Raw genomic sequence first — 17,797 nt, forward strand, 5'->3', positions numbered from 1 at the left:
CTCTAGGTTTTTGATTTCTTAGTTTTGCCTTGGATTGGATCTTGAGAGAGCTACTACTACCTTCTATTGAAGTCATCATCTCTATAGTTTACTTTTCCAATTTCCCTATAACTCTTTTCTTTTTGTTTATTTTGCATTCACGTTTGGATCTTGTCACTTTTGATTATTATTAATGCATTGAAGTATTTTCATATTTATTTTTATTGCTTGTTTAACTCGTATTGATTATTGTCCGTACCAGTTTTAATTTGATTAATTTCTCAAGAATTTTACCATGTCTTTTATTTATTCCTATTCTATGTTATTGAAAATGGCATTCATGTTAATGGAGTAGAGCTCCCAACTTGGCTTAGGAGTTGATTAATTGGAAACCCTTGAGTTGTGATACTCAAGTGTAATCTGTAATTGGAAATTGTTGGCTAACTCGATTCTCACCAACTCTAGTCCTTCCCCCTGAAGTGACTAGGACTTGTGAGCTAGAGTAGTGGTACCCACTTGACTTTCTTGCAACTGCAAAAGGATAACTAAGTGGAAGTAATAACCTTTTGCTATTACACTTGGGAAAGACAACAAGGATAGAAATTCCAATTATCTTTCCTAACTAAGGTTTTTTATTTCAAATACATAACATCTCTTGTTATTGCTCATTGTTTTAATTTCTAGCCATTTATTTTTCTATTCTCCACTTCAAAAAAATTACTTAGAAAAATTCTAACCAATAAATTGCAGCTTGTGTCAACTCTTTGGGAAACAACCCGGGATTCTACTCCCGGTTATTAATCTTAATTGTGACACACTTTTAAATTGATAGTGGAATCTTCGTCGGTTAAGAACTGTACTTGCAACACTGTTTTTATAAGAAATTCTTAACCGGTATTTTTTCACCCATCATTGATGCTGCATACAGGACGAAAACTTCAGAGGGAGCATCAGCAGTAGTGGTTCGAGAAAGCACTGGCAAACTAATGATGGGAGTTCACGCCAAGTTCAAGACGGCGTCAAATCTAGCTACAGAAGAGGAAGGAATAAGGAATGCGTTAATTTTAGCAAAAACTCTTCAATTAGAGAAGATCCTTATAAAGTCGGATTGCCTACCTCTCATCCAAGCAATTAAATCAAGAAGCAGTATAGGTGAGATAGATCTGATTCTAAGGGATATTCAGGAATTAGCTTAGAACATTAGAGAATGTGGTTTTACTTGGATTCTGAAGGGAAGGCAATGAACTATCACATCAAGTGGCAAAGGCAGCATTATCAAATGAGCTTCAAATTGGGTGGACCTGGAATCCACCTCCACCCATTGAGTCCATCATGACAAGGGAGAGAAAGAGAGAGCAACCAATAGGAGAACAAGTGCGAGCATAGCAGAATTGAATGGGAAGAGACGTGTGAGATGTCAGGAGAGGTGATGAAGCTATGGTTTCGAAGTGAAAATCCATTGAACCAAATCAGTTATGATCTGAGACAAAGGCGGTATTCTCAACCCAAACCAAAAAAGTTCATGGTTTTGTTCATCACCATGAATGATGGCAACACCATCTTCTTGGTTCTTTATTAACGGCACGGCACGATAACCTCCATCAATGATGCGGAACGACAACTTTCATCATTGGCACATCAGAGCCAACAACAATGGAGAATACAGAAGCATGCTCACTGCTGTCAGTTTGAGGAGTAGGAACATTAGTGATTTGAATTGGGTAGGGTGGGAATAAGGTTTCTATTTTATATGCCTGAGTCCTTTGTGGCCCACGGTCCTGACAAAAAAAAAAAAACAAGAAAAATAAATTAAGTATGTCCAAAAAAAATAGTAAGATTAAACCACTATCCTACCATGACAAAAAGAAAAAAAAACAACACTCTTCTTCAACCTCAAGCTTTCCCTGGTGTTCCATCAAACCAACAACCATGGCCACCTACGACAATTAACAAGTTGAGCTGCGAATTCTCAACAAAACACTAATAACTCAAACGTTCTGCTCCTACAACACAAGTTACTATGTAGCACCATGCCACCACGCACAAATGTCACCGTCTATTCCTTTGCAAAAGATTAACAACACAATCGAATCTAACCGAGGCCATGGCTAACGGTGTTAATGACAGATTAATCCACACAAACCTTAAACCCATTACCAGCAGATTTTCACCAGTCGAAAAGAGACTTTGTCAATCTATGATATTGGTCCAATTCACATTCCTAACCTTGGGAGAATACGTATTTATAATCACATCTCCATAGTAATAAACTTAAAACTTACTATACTTAATATGTTGAAGAGAAGTTATTAACAACAACGAATCAACTTTTCAACACCTCATTGAAGGGTCAGTCCGTAGCCACTGATAGCCAACACAGACGTGGCCACCCGAGACGCAACTATATATATATATATATATAGAGAGAGAGAGAGAGAGAGAGAGAGCCGACCAAAATGTATGTAATTAATATGTGATCAAAATTGTCTTGTGGCATATGTACTAAATTTGTTCAGGACTAATCAGGAGTAGTGGTAAAAGTTTGGTAAACAAATAAGAATTCTACTTGTAAATGCAGACGATGCACAGAGAAACATTAATGCATTAAAAGAGAGAGATTGCTAGCCATTCTAGACACTCCAAGATTTTTATTCAAACTTATTTTCATTTTGAGTCATAACAAGAACAAGAAAAAGGCAGAGAATAATATGAATGAATGAAAAAGTGTATTGTATTCTCATTATTGATCAATGATTACAAAGGATGTATATATATAGGAAAAAATGCACAACTCACCAAATCCATATGACAACTATCAAATTTAGCAAAGAAATCTTATCCTGACAAAAAAGATGAGTCATACATTTTGGAACAAAAGAAGAAAAGCATGAGCAACAAGAAATAAGAAAAACATGAGCAAAAAAATAACAAAGAAGAAAAGAATTGCTTATTATGAATGTTAAATTTGGGCCTGAATTTCTTTTGTGTTTTTATGTTAGGCTAATAGAGGTTGATTTAATATGGAGGATGGTATACGTCAAGAATTCCCAGCTTGAATAAGTTGGTGTAAAAAGGCTTAGTTGGAAGTGGTTTGGTAAAAATATCTGCAAGTTGACCAAAGGAAAGGACTGGCAGCAACTTCATTACCCCAGTCTGTGCCTTTTGATGCACCACATGACAATGAACTTCCAAATGCTTGGTACGCTCATGAAAAACTGGATTGGCAGCTATATAAAGAGCATTCTGACTATCGCAGAACAAAATAGGAGGTCAATCACAAGAAACATGAAGAAAACCCAGCAAATTCAATATTCGTAAGAGTTCACAGGTGGTATTAGCAAGAGCACGGTACTCAACTTCAGTTGATGAGCGTGCACTAATAGCCTATTTTTTTGTTTTCTAGGAAATAAGGGACTCTCCTAAAAAAAGTTGTATCCATTCAAAGATCGATGCATATTCGGACACCCGACCCAATCAGAATTGCTAAAACCAGAAATGTGAAGGGATGAACTCTTGAGAAAGAAAAGCCCTCTCCCTGAGCTATTCTTGAGATATCGAAGAACACACAGGGCTACTTTTTAGTGGTTCTGAGTTAGGGTAGCCATGAACTGACTCAATTATTGGTTAGCGTAAGTAATATCTGGCTCAGTGGTGGTTAAATAGATGATTTGGCCAACCAACTATCGATAAATAAAAGGATCTTGCTGCAAGGAACTATCATCTTGTGATAGCTTAGTAGTACTGTCCATTGGAACCCCAGCAGACTTGGCTCCCAAAAGATCATAATTAGATAACAAGTCTAAACGGTATTTATGATGGGATAAGAAAATTTATGAATTGGAATGAGCAATTTCAATACTCAAAAAATACTTCAAAGTCCCCAAATCCTTAATTTTAAAATGATCATTTAGAATTTTTTTTATTGCTGCCATTTCAGAGACTGAATTACCAGTAAGTACAATATCGTCAACATAAATCAATAAGATACAAACTTCGTTGCCTTTAATTTTAATAAATAAGCTATAATAAAACACGGTTTGTTGATACCCACAAGAAAAAAGTATAATAGAGAGCTTCTCATACCACATACGGCTTGATTGCCATAAACCATATAGAGACTTGAGAAGCCGACAGCATTGATTAGACCGAACAGAGAGACTAGGAGGGAGTTTCATATATACATCTTCAGACAAATCACCGTGCCAAAAGGCGTTGTTCACATCTAGCTGCTGTATAGGCCATCGTCGAATGGAAGCTAAAGCGAGAATGATCCAGATAGTCGTAGATTTGACAACAGGGGAGAATATTTTCAAAAAATCTATGCCCTCTGTCTGAGTGAAACCCTTGGCAACTAAACGGGATTCGTAACGCCCAATTGATCCATCTGGTCATCATTTGATTTGGTATACCCAACGACAACCAATTGGTTTTACTTGCCGAGGATAATCTACAATGAGTCAGGTCTGATTTGGTTCTAATGCAGCAAGTTCTTTCTGCATGGCTAGACGCCAATGAAAAACTCCATTGACTTTTCGAAATGTCTTTTGTTCATGCTCAGAATGCAAGGATGAGATGTATGATCTGTGAGAAAGAGACAAAGGAGAGGGAAAAACAAAAGAAATTAGATATCTTAACATTGAGAATGGAGAAGTTTAATTTGAGGAGTAAGAGAAGTGTTGCATAGATAATCGAAAATATAAGTGGACGGCTTGGTCGGTCGTTGGCTCCAACGAGGTGGTGATAGAGGTGAAGGAGAGAAAATGGGCAAATTAGTGGAGGATGGGAGGGATCCTTAGTCAGGTGGGGTTGATATAAAGGAGTTTGGGGTAGGAGGAGAAGATGTATGTGAGTGGGTTGTTGTAGTGTGAGGGTCAATATGATAAGACGTCAAAGAAGTGGGAAGAGAGGGATAAGGGGTTGAACACATCGATGAAGAAGGAATTGAAGTAGGAGTTTCTGGAAAAATGGTATTAGGGTGAAGATGATGGGAAGTAGCATATTGGGTTGGGGGGGGGGGGGATCAATGGGAATGGGTTGATGTGTGTGTTATCCAAGAGGTAAGGAGGAGTGAGAATTTGGATTAATCATAGGTGTAGTGGGACGAAGAAGTTTTGAGCTTTTGGTGACTAAAGAAAAAGTTAATTCATAAAAAAGAACATTTTTAGATATCAAAATCTTTTTATCATGTAAAGAATAGATGATATATCCTTTTAAACCATTTAGGTAACCAAGAAAAATTGCTTTACATGTCCGTGGATCAAATTTTGAACGAATGTTGGTAAGAGTAGAAACAAAACATAAGCATCCAAAAATCTTTAAATCATTGTAATTAGGTGATTTATTATATAAAACTTTAGAAGGGGTTTTAAATTTTAAAATGGATGATGGAACCGATTGATTAAATAAACCGTATAATTAATAGAATAAAACCAAAAATTAAGAGGTAAATTGGATTGAAACATGAGAGCTCTTGCAACATTTAAAATATGTTGATATTTTCTTTCTACTCTACCATTTTGTTGCGGTATTTCAACACAACTTCATTGATGAATGATCCCTTTGGATGAATAAAATTCAATAAGTAAAAATTCAGGACCATTATCAGAATGAACAATTTTAACTTTTCAATTAAATTGAGTTTCTACTAAAGCAATAAAATATTTAATGTGTTGTGAAATCTAACTTTTAAACTTTAATAAAACAATCCAAATGAATCGGCTAAAATCATGTACAATAGTTAAAAAAATATTTATGATAATGAATAGAAGTAGTTCTAAATGGTCCCCAAAGATCAAAGTGTAATAATTCAAAATTAGCATTTTCATTACTCAAACTCGACGAAAAAGAAAGTTTTCTTTGCTTAGAAAAATGATATACATCGCAAATTTTATTTTGATGAGATGAAATAAAAGGATATTGCTTATGTAAGAAATTGAGTCTTTGTCCAAAAAAATATCCTAAACGGAGATGCCATAACTTAGAAGATGTTTTGTGTTGATGGTGTGGAAAAGTTATTGAATGTAATGGTATGGTGGTGTTATTGGTGGTGTCAAAGGCTTTTTCAAAGATGTACAATCTTTCTCTTATTTTACCCAAATCAATCATCCTCAATGTATTCGATTCTTGTAGAAGACATGAATATTAAGAAAAAGTAAGATCACAATAAAGCATAGAAGTAATTTTTTAAATGAGAATTAGATTGAAGTGAAACTGGCAAATACAAGACATTGTTCAAAAATAAAGATGTTGAAAATTTAATAACATGTGCAATGACTTGTGAACCATTTGGCATATGAACAATAATAGGTTTAATTTTTGTGTAAAAAACAAAATTTGAAAAATTCAAAGTTATATGATTTGTAGTACCTGAATCAATTATTCAAATACGAAAAAAAAAAATTAAAGGATGATGTAATATTATTTAAAATAAAAAAAGTATATGAAGAACAAATAAATGAATACGCAAACATGTGCTAGGAAGCAGCCCAGTTTAAGAGGAAGTGGAGCCATTCTCATCCTTATTTTCTGGAGCATGGGCCTCATCCCATTTCAAAAAAGTCAAGAGAGTGTTGTGTTAGGAAGGGTCAAGTCTATTACTGATTGCTCCTAGGTTGTCTTCAACGCATCCTCCCCCTCTAAATTAGGGCATTCGGTGGCTATGATAGAGAGGGCTGGAAGGAGGCGACGACACTGTGCACAGAAGAGAAAGCCCTTTCGCCAAAGATGCGTGACCGTCCTGGAAATCGCAGATGACCTGGGGGTAACCGTGCTTTCCGTAGCAAACATCCACAGTGTGCCCCCTTTTCCACAGAATGTGCAAAGCTTGGAAGAAGGAGCACTATATCCGACGCTAGCTGAACCAGAGCCTCACCCGGGCCATAGGAGACGTGTCGAGTGTCCAATACAGCGGCTAGAATCCACTTCTCATCCAGGATACTAGACCCGATTTGGATCTGCCTCTCATGTTGAATTACCATCGGAAAGACTCTGATCATAGGAGGTAGAAGGTCCATGAAAGTAACTGTGAACAAACGACCGCGTACCGTTCATCCAGGTCCTTAAAAAATCTAATGATGAAGTCCTGGTTTCAATGAGTTTTAGCTGGACAAGTGCAGATAGGAAGCGGTCTGAAGTTTTCAAGTTCCTCCTAGAAAGTTTTCAGAGAAGTATAGAAGTCAGTGACAGTAAGTGTACTTTGTTTTAGGATGTAAACTTCTTCTTGTAATTCTACTATGCGTAAGAGATCTGATTGAGAAAATCGTTCTTTAAGATCAACCCAAACAGAGGTAGCAGTATTGAGATATATCATGCTCTGAGTGATGGATGGTGAAAGAGAATGAAAAAGCCAGAAAAGAACGAATTTGCAATGTTCCCAGACTGGGAAGAAATGATCTTCAGGAAGGGGTGAAGGTATTGTACCAGTGAGAAAATCATGTTTATTTTTGGAAATAACTGCCATGGTAAAGGATCTGCTCCAGAAATGATTGTTATTTCCTATTAGAACAGGAGTAACAAGCACATACGTAAAATTTTTGCTAGGTTGTATATAATAGGGACTGGATTAATCTTGAGAAATATCCATTGTGTGTGATGAAGAAGAAGGAGGAGGAGAGGATGGTGTTGACTAATTATTAGGATTATAAGTTTTAACCATATTTTGGGTATCAATAGAACCATAATGGCTTTGATACCACAACAAGAACAAGAAAAAGGCAGAGAATAGTATGAATGAATGAAAAAGTGTATTGTATTCTCATTGTTGATCAATTATTACAAAAGATGTATATATACAGAAAGAAAAATACACAGCTCACCAAATTTATATAACAACTATTAAATCTAGAAAAGGAATCTTATCCTAACAAAAAATGTGAGTCATATATTTTGGAACAAAAGAAGAAAAGCATAAGTAACAAGAAATAAAAAAAGTATAAGCAAAACGAAATAACACAAGAAAAAAATATTTATTATAAATGTTAAATTTGGGCCTAAATTTCTTGTGTTGTTGTTATGTTGGATTGATAGAGATTGGTTAAATAAATTAAGAAATAGACAAATAGACACATTTTGTTACACTGATTTGAGAGTTTGTGGTGTTTGAAGAGTTGAAGACTAAGAAGTGAGTTAACAATCACTAACATAATAGTTGGAATTCCTTTCAAGATCAATATAACTCAGGTAGCGTTAATTTAAAAATGTTTAATTATTCTACTGGTCCCTATAGTTTTGCAAAATTTTCAATTAGGTTTCTATACTTTTTTTTTTTTTAATTGAGTCTTTGCACCAAATTTTTTTTTAATTAGGTCCCTACACTTTTTTTTTCTTTTATTTAGGTCCCTGTACCAATTCTTTTTTTTTTAGTTGGATCCCTATAAAATTAAGCCAATTACTACTAAGAGGGACTTAATTGAAAAAAAAATTGGTGCAGGAACCCAATTAAAAAGAAAAAAAGTATAGAGACCTAATTGAAAATTTTACGAAACTATAGGGACCAACAGAATAATTAAACCATTTAAAAAATGTCAATACAAATTTTATTTTATTAATTCTTTAGTATACAAAATCATATTTTATAAACTAATCTATCAAATTAAATCATGAATTTTTCAAGAAAAAAAAATTATTATTACATTAATTTTTATATATGACACGAGAATATAGTTACTTGTTACATAAGGCTAATTTTTTTATATTGATTAAATATATGTGTAATACACTGTTATTGAAAAATTAGGTATTTTTTTATATGGTATTTTTTTATTGGTATTTGTTCAAATCGGAGGGTCCGATTTGTTTAAAAAAAAAAACTACAAATCGGAGGATCCGATTTGTTTGAAGAAAAAAATAAACTACAAATCGAAAGTCCGATTTGTATTTTTTATTTTTTTTATTTTTAAAAATAAAAATCGGGCGGTCTGATTTTAACATTAAATTTTTTTATTTTCGAAAACACAAATCGGACCGTCCGATTTATGATTGTTTGTTTGAAAAATAAAACAAATCCGAGACACCAATTTATCTTAAACATAGCAAGGTAAAGCACCTCTCTTCTCACACCATTTTGAGATACACTCTTCTCTCTCACACGAAAAAAATTCGCGGTTACATAAGCACTAATAATTTTAGTTATTGATAGTATTTTGGTCAAATAAACTAAAATATATATCATTTCTCATTTTGAAAAATTATAAAATTTTAAACTAGTTAAGAAATCGCTCCTGTGTTTTCATTTGGAAAAATTAAAATATTAAAAATAAAATTTTACAAAACGCTCTGCCATTTTTTTCTTTTTGAATAATGACTCTCATAATTAAAAGAATTCACAATCACCACCATATTTGTGAAATTCACACAAATAAGTCAAATATAAAAAAGAAATTAAGCAATGAGACGAAATTTAGTTTTGTCTTTTTATGTAGATTAAAAAAAATTTTAAAATTGGTCTTATCTTTGTACAACAAAATAATAATTTCGGTAGCATCCCCAATACACATCATTAATTAGGAATCATATGTTAAAGTACTTTAGAGGATATTTGGGGCTTGGTCCAGTGCATTATTGAAGAGTGACTGAGTGAGTACGTAGCAGTTCTTTATATTATGTTGATGATGTGCATCATCAATGAAAGGAGGTCCACGCCACGCATGCATGCATGCTATAAGCATTCACCAATCATTTGCATCCAATAATTACAATAGCATTGCAATTAACAATATAATTACTGGCGGTTCTCACGTAATTATATTTTGTCTCAATTCATGCATTTATTTATTTTATTTAGTAATACACTAATATATATGTACATGATTGCCATCATGCATATTTAACTATATTATCTTTCTTACAACTATTATTATATTTTTTTTCCTGACTTCTATATGATTATAGAATAAGTAAATTTTAAAAAGTAATTAATAAATCAATCAATATAAGTTGTAGATATATAATTTTTAAATTTTGGATTATACAATGCAATTTTTTTTGTTGGCTTATTGTTAACGGTTGTTCTGTCGTCCTAATAAGCTAAGTGTTTGGTAGGTGCAGTTTGCAACCATATATAATATATATTGGTAAGTAAAATGGCTACCAAAGAAGGATCTATGTCGGTGATGCTACATGTATTTATGAATATTTTTATAATCAAATTCAATTAAATTACTATATGCCTAATGAAAAGAAAAATATGTGAATATATCACCGTTTTTTCTTTTTCGTATTTCTGTAACACAATTTTTTATTAAAAAATATAAAAATTTATTGATATAATACAAAAATTTTACATATAACATAAATTTTTTAATATAGTATAAAATGTTTTGCACATAACACATAAATATTTATTATAAATGTATTTTGTTAGTTGAATGAGTCAATATTCTAACGATCTTCTAAAAATTTTTGTATTGCACACCAAAATTCTGTGCTATGCATTAAAATTTTTGTGTTATATACTAAAATTTATATTTTGTTAATTAGGTGTCAATATTTTGGGCATGTAATTTTTTAAAAATTTATATATTAAATACTAAATTTTTTATGTTGTATACCAAAATTTTAGTATTGTATATCAAAATTTTTGTGATATATATATATAGGTGAGTCTTTGGTGGCCAAAAGAATGGTGGCTAAACATGACTAAGAATTGACCATTTAATAAACAGATGACATGTGGTATGTAGCATTAGTAGATAGATTTTGTATTATAGACTAACGTATAAAGCACACAATTTAAAACAGTAAAAGACAGAGAAAAATATTAACACCTTGTAATTTTATAATTTAAAAAATTAAAAAACGGTGATCATAAATTTATGGTGATTTAACTAATACTTTAACTTAACAAAGTAAATTTAAATTTTGATTTAAAAACTATGATAAAATTTTTAATAAAATTTTGAATTTAAATTTTACACATACGGATAATAAATTTATGGTGATTTATATAACAATTTAACTTAACAAATTGAATTAAAATTTTGATTTTAAAATTAGGAAAAATTTTCTAAATATGTGTTGAATTTAAATTTTTATGAAAATAGCAAAAATATTTAAACTAATAATAATGTAACTTAAGAAATTAAATAAAAATAAAAAAATAAAGTTACCAATATTATCAAGAAAATTGACTAATTATTACTTAATAATTAATATAAAAATAAAAGAAAGACATGATGATGAAATATTTTTTTAAATATATTATATTTGTGAAATATATATTAAAAAAAGATTTATTAATAAAAATTAAATTAAATTTTGTTATATTGATAATATAAAATATTTTATATAGTTGTTTAATTATATTTTTTTAGACAATCATTTTTATAGTTAATAAAAAAATAATTATTTTTATTAAAATGATAATACATAATTATTAAATGTTCGTATAAATTATTTTATATTTACAGTGTATCAAAATTAAATTCATGAAAATATATGTAAATATATAATTATACATTAAAGATTTAATTAAAATAATAAATAATAATTAATTACACATTTTAATTTATTTAATCACAGGTTTATGTTTATCTATTAATTTTAAATTTAAGTGTTACTAAGATCTTTTTAAAAAGTAGCTTTTTTTTTTTTGGTGTTTAGCAATCATATTTATTAGAGTCAAATTATGATTCATTCAACTCCAAACTCTGTCACATGTCAAATTCTGATTTATTTTTTGATCTTAGCTATCTTAGCCACTCAATCTTTATAGTCACCAGAGACAAATCCATATATATATATATATGAGAAGAGAAATATGACAATGATGATAATGAGAAAAACCGAAGAGAAAAAAAAAGAAAAAAATTTAAATAAAAGAAGAAGAAAAAGATGATAATGATGATAATATAACAACAACGACAAAAAAAAAAGCACATAAAAAAACAGCGAAAGAGGAGAAATAGGAGAAAAATTGAAAGAAGAAGAGAAAGCAGAAGAAAAAGCAGCAATGCGCGGCGACAAACTTATAGTTAAAGATTTAGTTTAAAAAAACGATTGGACACCTAATTTTATTGTACTAATAAATAAACGTTTGCTTTTCATTCTCAACATCTTTTAAGAAATATCTCCAGCTCCAGATTGTATGTTTTCAACTCTTCATGATGAGTCTTTCCTTTTTAACATTAATTATTTAAGATATTTGTTTAATGAAATAGTTTAATCTTAATATATATGATATCAAATTTAAGAAAATAATTTATATTTTAATAACATATTACGAATTCAAATTTAATAAAATAATAATGGAAAAAATAAATCTATTTGCATTTATACCACTTAGAATACTCCAAATGAATGTAGTGGATCTATAACTATAATTTTAGTTTATTCTTTTCCATTTAGTAAAACTTAAATAAGGTAAAATATTTGGTTTTGATACCTATAAAAGTTTCATTTAAATGAGTCTGATTTTATTTTGAAAAAAATGTTTTTTGGTTTTAATTCCTAAACACTTATTTTAAATTAGTTTTTAGAATCATTAACGAATTTAAACTCAAATGAGTTTAACTAGGTAACTAACTTTTTTATTAATATAAATTAATTTTTTAAATAATAAATTTTATATTTTATATTTTGAATTTTAAATATTAAATTTTATAATTTATAATAAAGTTGACTAATATTAATTAATTAAAAATTAATTATCATACTATTTTTTTAAAGAATAACCAACTGGTTGCAACTTGTAAACGCCCAAAATTTAAATAAGGCCAACAAGCATATTATGAACCGCTTTGATGGGAGAGTTTAGACTAATAGAGCATCTACTGCGCTGGAATTCTTTTTATTTATTTATTTATTAATTACGGCATGTGGATTTTGGAGCACATGCATGCATAAATCAAAGTTATTATATAGTAATTGATAATCAAATTGAATTGGTATGATGATTAGTTTATAGAGAATACTTTAATAAGGATATTAAAAATATTTTTTTAAGACGTTTACATGTGTCATGTTATTATTAGATATTTTTATTAAATTAGTTAATAATTAATTTTTTGATAAATCAGAACAAAATCGGTTATTATAGCAATAATAATAAATCCAATTGTTTATATTATAATTATTAGACCCGATTTGATTCAATTGAATTACACAATCTAAACCGAATATCTTTAAACTTTTTAATAAAATGACAAATATATCTCTGATTTTTTGTTTTGTAGACATTTAAATCCCTAAAAATTTAAAAATATAATTAAATTTCTAAAAAAATGGATTTATTGTTATTGTTATAAAAAAATCGGTTTTATTTTAATTTGCTAAGAAATAAAAAATAACCGATTCATTAATATGTCCAACAATAATGCGAAACGTAAGCGTCTTTACAAAAAGACGTTTTAAGCGTCTTTATGGAAGCGTCACCCTTAGTTTATTAGTCTGATTAGTAAATATTGGAGGTTTGAATCTCATTTTGTGTATACATTAATTTATTGATCAGTAATAAATCTTTAAATAAAATATCAGAGAGTAAATAAAAAATTTAAGCGCGGACAAATTTACCTATAAAACAATAAAACTAATGCTGTACTCATAAAAGATAGGTTTCAATTGACAAAATTAATCAAAACCTAAAAATATTCAAAATTTCTAAATTACTCCTTCTTTACCAAACCCAATTTCACAACATCTCTTCCTCTTCTTCTTCCACTACTACACTCACCTTCAACTTGACAAGTCCAATTTTATCGTCCTCCATAAACTCACCCACCACTCCTCCCACCTTCATCGCCTCCATCTTCTACTCTGGCAACTCCCTCAAGCGCAATGTCACACCTTTTGCAGTGAGTGTTGTTGAGCGGATCGAGTATGATCCCAATCGCTTCTCCAGCATCCCTTCGTCTGATGGATCGAAGAAATCCGCTGCGGTGTCATGCTAGAGAAAGCCCTTGCTCAACTGTCGCGCAAATCGCTCCAGATTGATAACTCCACTGAAGGCAATAATAATATCCGCGGTGTGTTCGCGTTCAATTCGATGCTGCCTCCGCAGCATGCTGGTTCATCATCCAAGAACATATTCTTGTCGACATTCTCACTGAAGGAAAAAGCAGCTTTTGTTTTTGCATTTGGATTCGAATTGCTTTACCTCATGTTGCCGAGGATTGCGGTGGCTGCATCAAGAGCATTGTTCTTCGCGCCACGAGCGACAAGAGATCAGAGGAGACAACGATGCAGGTTTGGAACTGGAAGAAGCTAAGAACAACGATGTGGTGACAAAGGGGTCAAAAAGAATAGACTCAATAGAGTTCATTGGTGGTGGTGTTAGAAGTGGGTGTCACCGTGAGTGAAAGGGAAAAAAATTGTGGACTTGGATGGGAGTGATAGTGAAATACTAGAGAGAGCACTACAAAAAAATGATATAAAATGGCATTAATGTTATGGGGGTTCTATAAAAACGCCCTAATTTTTTAATATTATGTCGTTTCTTATTGTTGCCGTAATTAATTTGTAATTAACAGCGGTTGTTTTGGATTCTGGCGGTTTTAAAACGCTATTATCAACTTGTATAAAATGCTAAACCCTAAATTAACCCACTACAAAAAAATATGATTAAAATGGCATTAATATTAAGGCATTGTTACTTAACTGCCGTATTGTTGGTTCATTTTAACATTTCTCTCTTATGCCATAATATTCTTGCTAAAAGCGCTACATTTTGGCGTTTATACCCGCCACTGCAATTGTTTTAATGTTTTTTTTAGTTTTTTTTTTTTTATAAAACTATAAGAGAATATGAGAGTAAAAGCAAGTGATGCTTTTCATCATCATACGAGAGTGAGAGTATACGAAACCCTAACAATTGCCGTTGTTCATCTCCACACGACGAAGCCATTGTTGTTGATCTAGTTTTCTAGTTTTGATATGAGGGTTTGCGTCGCGATTCATCTTCGCACTGCTGCAAGTGACGTTGTTATTGCTGCGTACGATTGAACTTCTGTGATCTGGTTCTTCAACTTCGATCCGAAGTTTGCCACCGCCACAAGCGGCGCTGTTGTTGTTGGCCTCCAATTGTGCTTCTGCGATTTGGTTTTGCTATTTTGTGAATTATTAATTATTAATTTGATCTACTTTATCTTTTGATTTTTCCTTCTTCTTCATACTTTTAGATCTAGTTCATGCTCTAATAGGAAGAAACAGAGAATGCCTGTTCTTTTTCCTTGTTGTGTATTTTTACTTTGATTGATCTTCTGCGTTAATAATTTCAGAGAATAATGGAGGTTGATATGCTCTCTGCTTTTGAACTATTCTCCTTCGGAGATTTTTGATTAACGTCCTCCTCAGATTACTCGCAACTCTCTCCCAATGTCGATCCTCACGCGCCTTCACGCGCTGCTCTCAGAGTTCAAAAGGTTTACCGCAGCTACCGTACTCGCCGCCGCTTGGCCGATTCCGCTGTCGTCGCCGAAGAGCTCTGGTGCGGTGGTGCCTCCTCAACCTCAATCTATCAATTCTCAATTTTCATTCCTTCATGCAACTCATTCTCAAACCTCTTAAAAAAAAATCAAATTTTTTATTTTAATTATTATTATTTTTGTTTGAATTTTCATTCCTTCAATTTGCCTGAAAGCGCTGCTTCTCGCTGGAGCCGTGTTCGTCTCAACACTTCCAAGGTTTTCATTCAACACTCTTCTCTATCTAAAACTGAGTCTGAAAAATGAAGCCTTTGATTAAGTGTTTGTTTTGTTTCATTTTTTGCCGTATTTAATATACTGTGTTTTGTTTCTGTTACGTGATTATGTTTTATGTATATGTATATATGTGTATAATACTATAATGTAACACTAACATGATCAATAGTACTTAATAGTGATGAGATGTGTGTATAAGAATACTTGGAGTTGTACGGTATATATACCATGCTATACGGATATTTATCATTGATTATTGATTATGGTTTTGGAAAAATGAATTGAAGGACCAAGTTTTGAGCTTGATTCTGAAGAAAAATATGGACCCTTTTTTCTTTGTTTTCTTTTGACAGGTGGGTAAAGGTTTGTCCTTAGATGCCCAAGCTCAAAAGTTGGCTTTTCAGCACTGGATTGAAGCTGTGAGTTATGCAATACTCTCCCTATTTTTTTATTTTTTTATTTTATTTTATTGCTGTTATAGTAGGGTGTAGTGGTTGTAATAGTCATTTATTTATTTATTTAATTGATAATTCTATGTTACTTAAGTTAGTTTGACCAACATGCTCTTATTAGTATATTTTTTAATTCTAATTAATTAATTAATTAACTAGTGTTAATTATTTGAACTGTAGATTGATCCACGCCATCGTTATGGACACAACTTGCATTACTATTATGAAGAATGGTGTAAAACGGATTCTAGTTAACCATTCTTCTATTGGTGAGACTTATTTATTTATTTACCATTTTTTTGTCAATTTATTTTTTTCTCTTCAAGGAAAGCCCTTTACTATTTTCTCAGAGATTCGGCTGAAACCATAGTGGGTTGGTTGGTTTAGTTTGGACTCACATTGCAAATCATCTTGTACATTGAATTATTTGTAAGTGCTGAATTGCATACACTTCTTTTTCTTCTTTCTGGTTTTCATACAAAAACTGTATATTACTCTGCACTATTGGGTGTGAAATCTTGTTTCGTGATTGTAGTCATATTGTGTGGAATTTATCATCATGAAAGGAGATAACCTTACAGGGCTGTTTCCTGGATCATCATTGGATATTGGAAGCCTCCACTTGGACTCCAAACAATTGTCTCAAATAACATTGAACCTGCCTGCTAATGCATTTGCTTCCAAAATTATCCTGTGGATAATAGTAAGAGTTTTATTTTTCTTTTTCTTTTTTTTTAAAGAGGGTTTTTAGTTTTCTTTCTAAACTTCTAATGAATTTCTACTTTATTGTATTTTCATTTCTCTTTTAGGTACTTAGCCCCTTCACCAAATATCCTTATTTTTAGCCACATGCTAATACTTATCTATGAAAGTAGAGCAAGGCTTGTTCATGTTCATGGAACTTTTTTAGACTAAATTTTCTTAATTTTAAACAAATATGCTTTGACCACGAACCCGCTTGCAAGGAGTCTGGAGGAGTTGCTACCCCATAGAATTTCAAGTACCACTTGGTGTTTCATGCCGCTCAGAACAATATTGGTTATGGCTACACTTTTAACTGCTTTTCTAATTCCTTATTTTGGTAAGTCCTAGGCTTTGTCTGTGTAAGGACGAAGTATAATAAGTTAATAAACTTCTATTGTATAGCTAATGTACTTCCACTAAATCTTGAGCAGTGTTACATCATCAGGAAAAATTCAATTTTTTATACAAAACAATATTTCTCAGTGGATGAAAGAAAGTAGTTATACTCGCTTACTCACTTTATGCTTGGAATTAATGTTTGAGGTTTTCTTAATCAATAACTAATAACTAATAGTAAGCATGCATCTGTTTGAGATTCTTTTAATCAATACTATGTGATCATGTTTGGAATTAATGTAGATGAGGGCCAAAAGGGCAGTTGTTGTTATGCTTGCAAGATCAAAAGAAAGTGTAAAGATAGAAGATATTAACATGACTGAGGAGGAAAGAACTGAGAAAGAACAGAAGGAGCTTATGCCTTTACTCACGGGCGAAAAATTGAAGTCTTATCAGCTGAAAGGTGTAAAGTTGTTGATTTCACTGCAAAATAATATGTATTAAGAGTTATATATTAAGACTTTCAATACTTTATTTGTATAGGAGTTATTATTTTTTATTTTCAATACTAAAATATTATATATTATGTTTAATTTTTTTTGTGAGTTATGTAATATTTTGTTGATGAGTGATATGATTTTTTATTATTGTGAA

The 17,797-nt window shown here is 31.4% G+C and overlaps 1 protein-coding gene across 6 annotated transcripts; it reads left to right on the forward strand.

The window, feature by feature from the left end:
* Positions 1-14,575: 14,575 nt before the first annotated feature.
* LOC112784766 (amino acid transporter AVT1A-like) lies at positions 14,576-17,790 on the forward strand. 6 transcript variants are annotated; one of them, XR_011878867.1, is made up of 9 exons: positions 14,576-15,009; positions 15,189-15,397; positions 15,551-15,593; positions 15,965-16,030; positions 16,244-16,332; positions 16,414-16,492; positions 16,599-16,766; positions 16,873-17,144; positions 17,447-17,790. XR_011878867.1 is itself a non-coding variant. In XM_072230113.1 (9 exons), exons 4-9 carry the CDS (start codon positions 15,987-15,989, stop codon positions 17,515-17,517), a joined length of 492 nt encoding a protein of 163 aa, XP_072086214.1. In that variant the 5' UTR covers positions 14,576-15,009; positions 15,189-15,397; positions 15,551-15,593; positions 15,965-15,986; the 3' UTR covers positions 17,518-17,790. The 6 variants fall into 6 exon arrangements, 2 of the variants coding, with proteins under 2 accessions (XP_072086214.1, XP_072086215.1); XR_011878865.1 differs by having other exon boundaries at positions 16,645-16,766; XR_011878866.1 differs by having other exon boundaries at positions 14,576-14,979; positions 16,645-16,766.
* The last annotated feature ends 7 nt before the right edge of the window (positions 17,791-17,797 follow it).

This window comes from Arachis hypogaea, chromosome 20 (genome assembly GCF_003086295.3).
Source record: "Arachis hypogaea cultivar Tifrunner chromosome 20, arahy.Tifrunner.gnm2.J5K5, whole genome shotgun sequence".
Classification (NCBI taxonomy): Eukaryota; Viridiplantae; Streptophyta; class Magnoliopsida; order Fabales; family Fabaceae; genus Arachis; species Arachis hypogaea.

Excerpts from the sequence above, each read along its gene's own strand:
- LOC112784766 (XM_072230113.1), top strand. The coding sequence starts at position 15,987 with ATGCCCAAGCTCAAAAGTTGGCTTTTCAGCACTGGATTGAAGCT. Across the intron at positions 16,031-16,243 it reads TTCAGCACTGGATTGAAGCT|ATTGATCCACGCCATCGTTA; the intron begins GTGAGTTATGCA and ends TTTGAACTGTAG. Across the intron at positions 16,333-16,644 it reads AGTTAACCATTCTTCTATTG|GGCTGTTTCCTGGATCATCA; the intron begins GTGAGACTTATT and ends ATAACCTTACAG.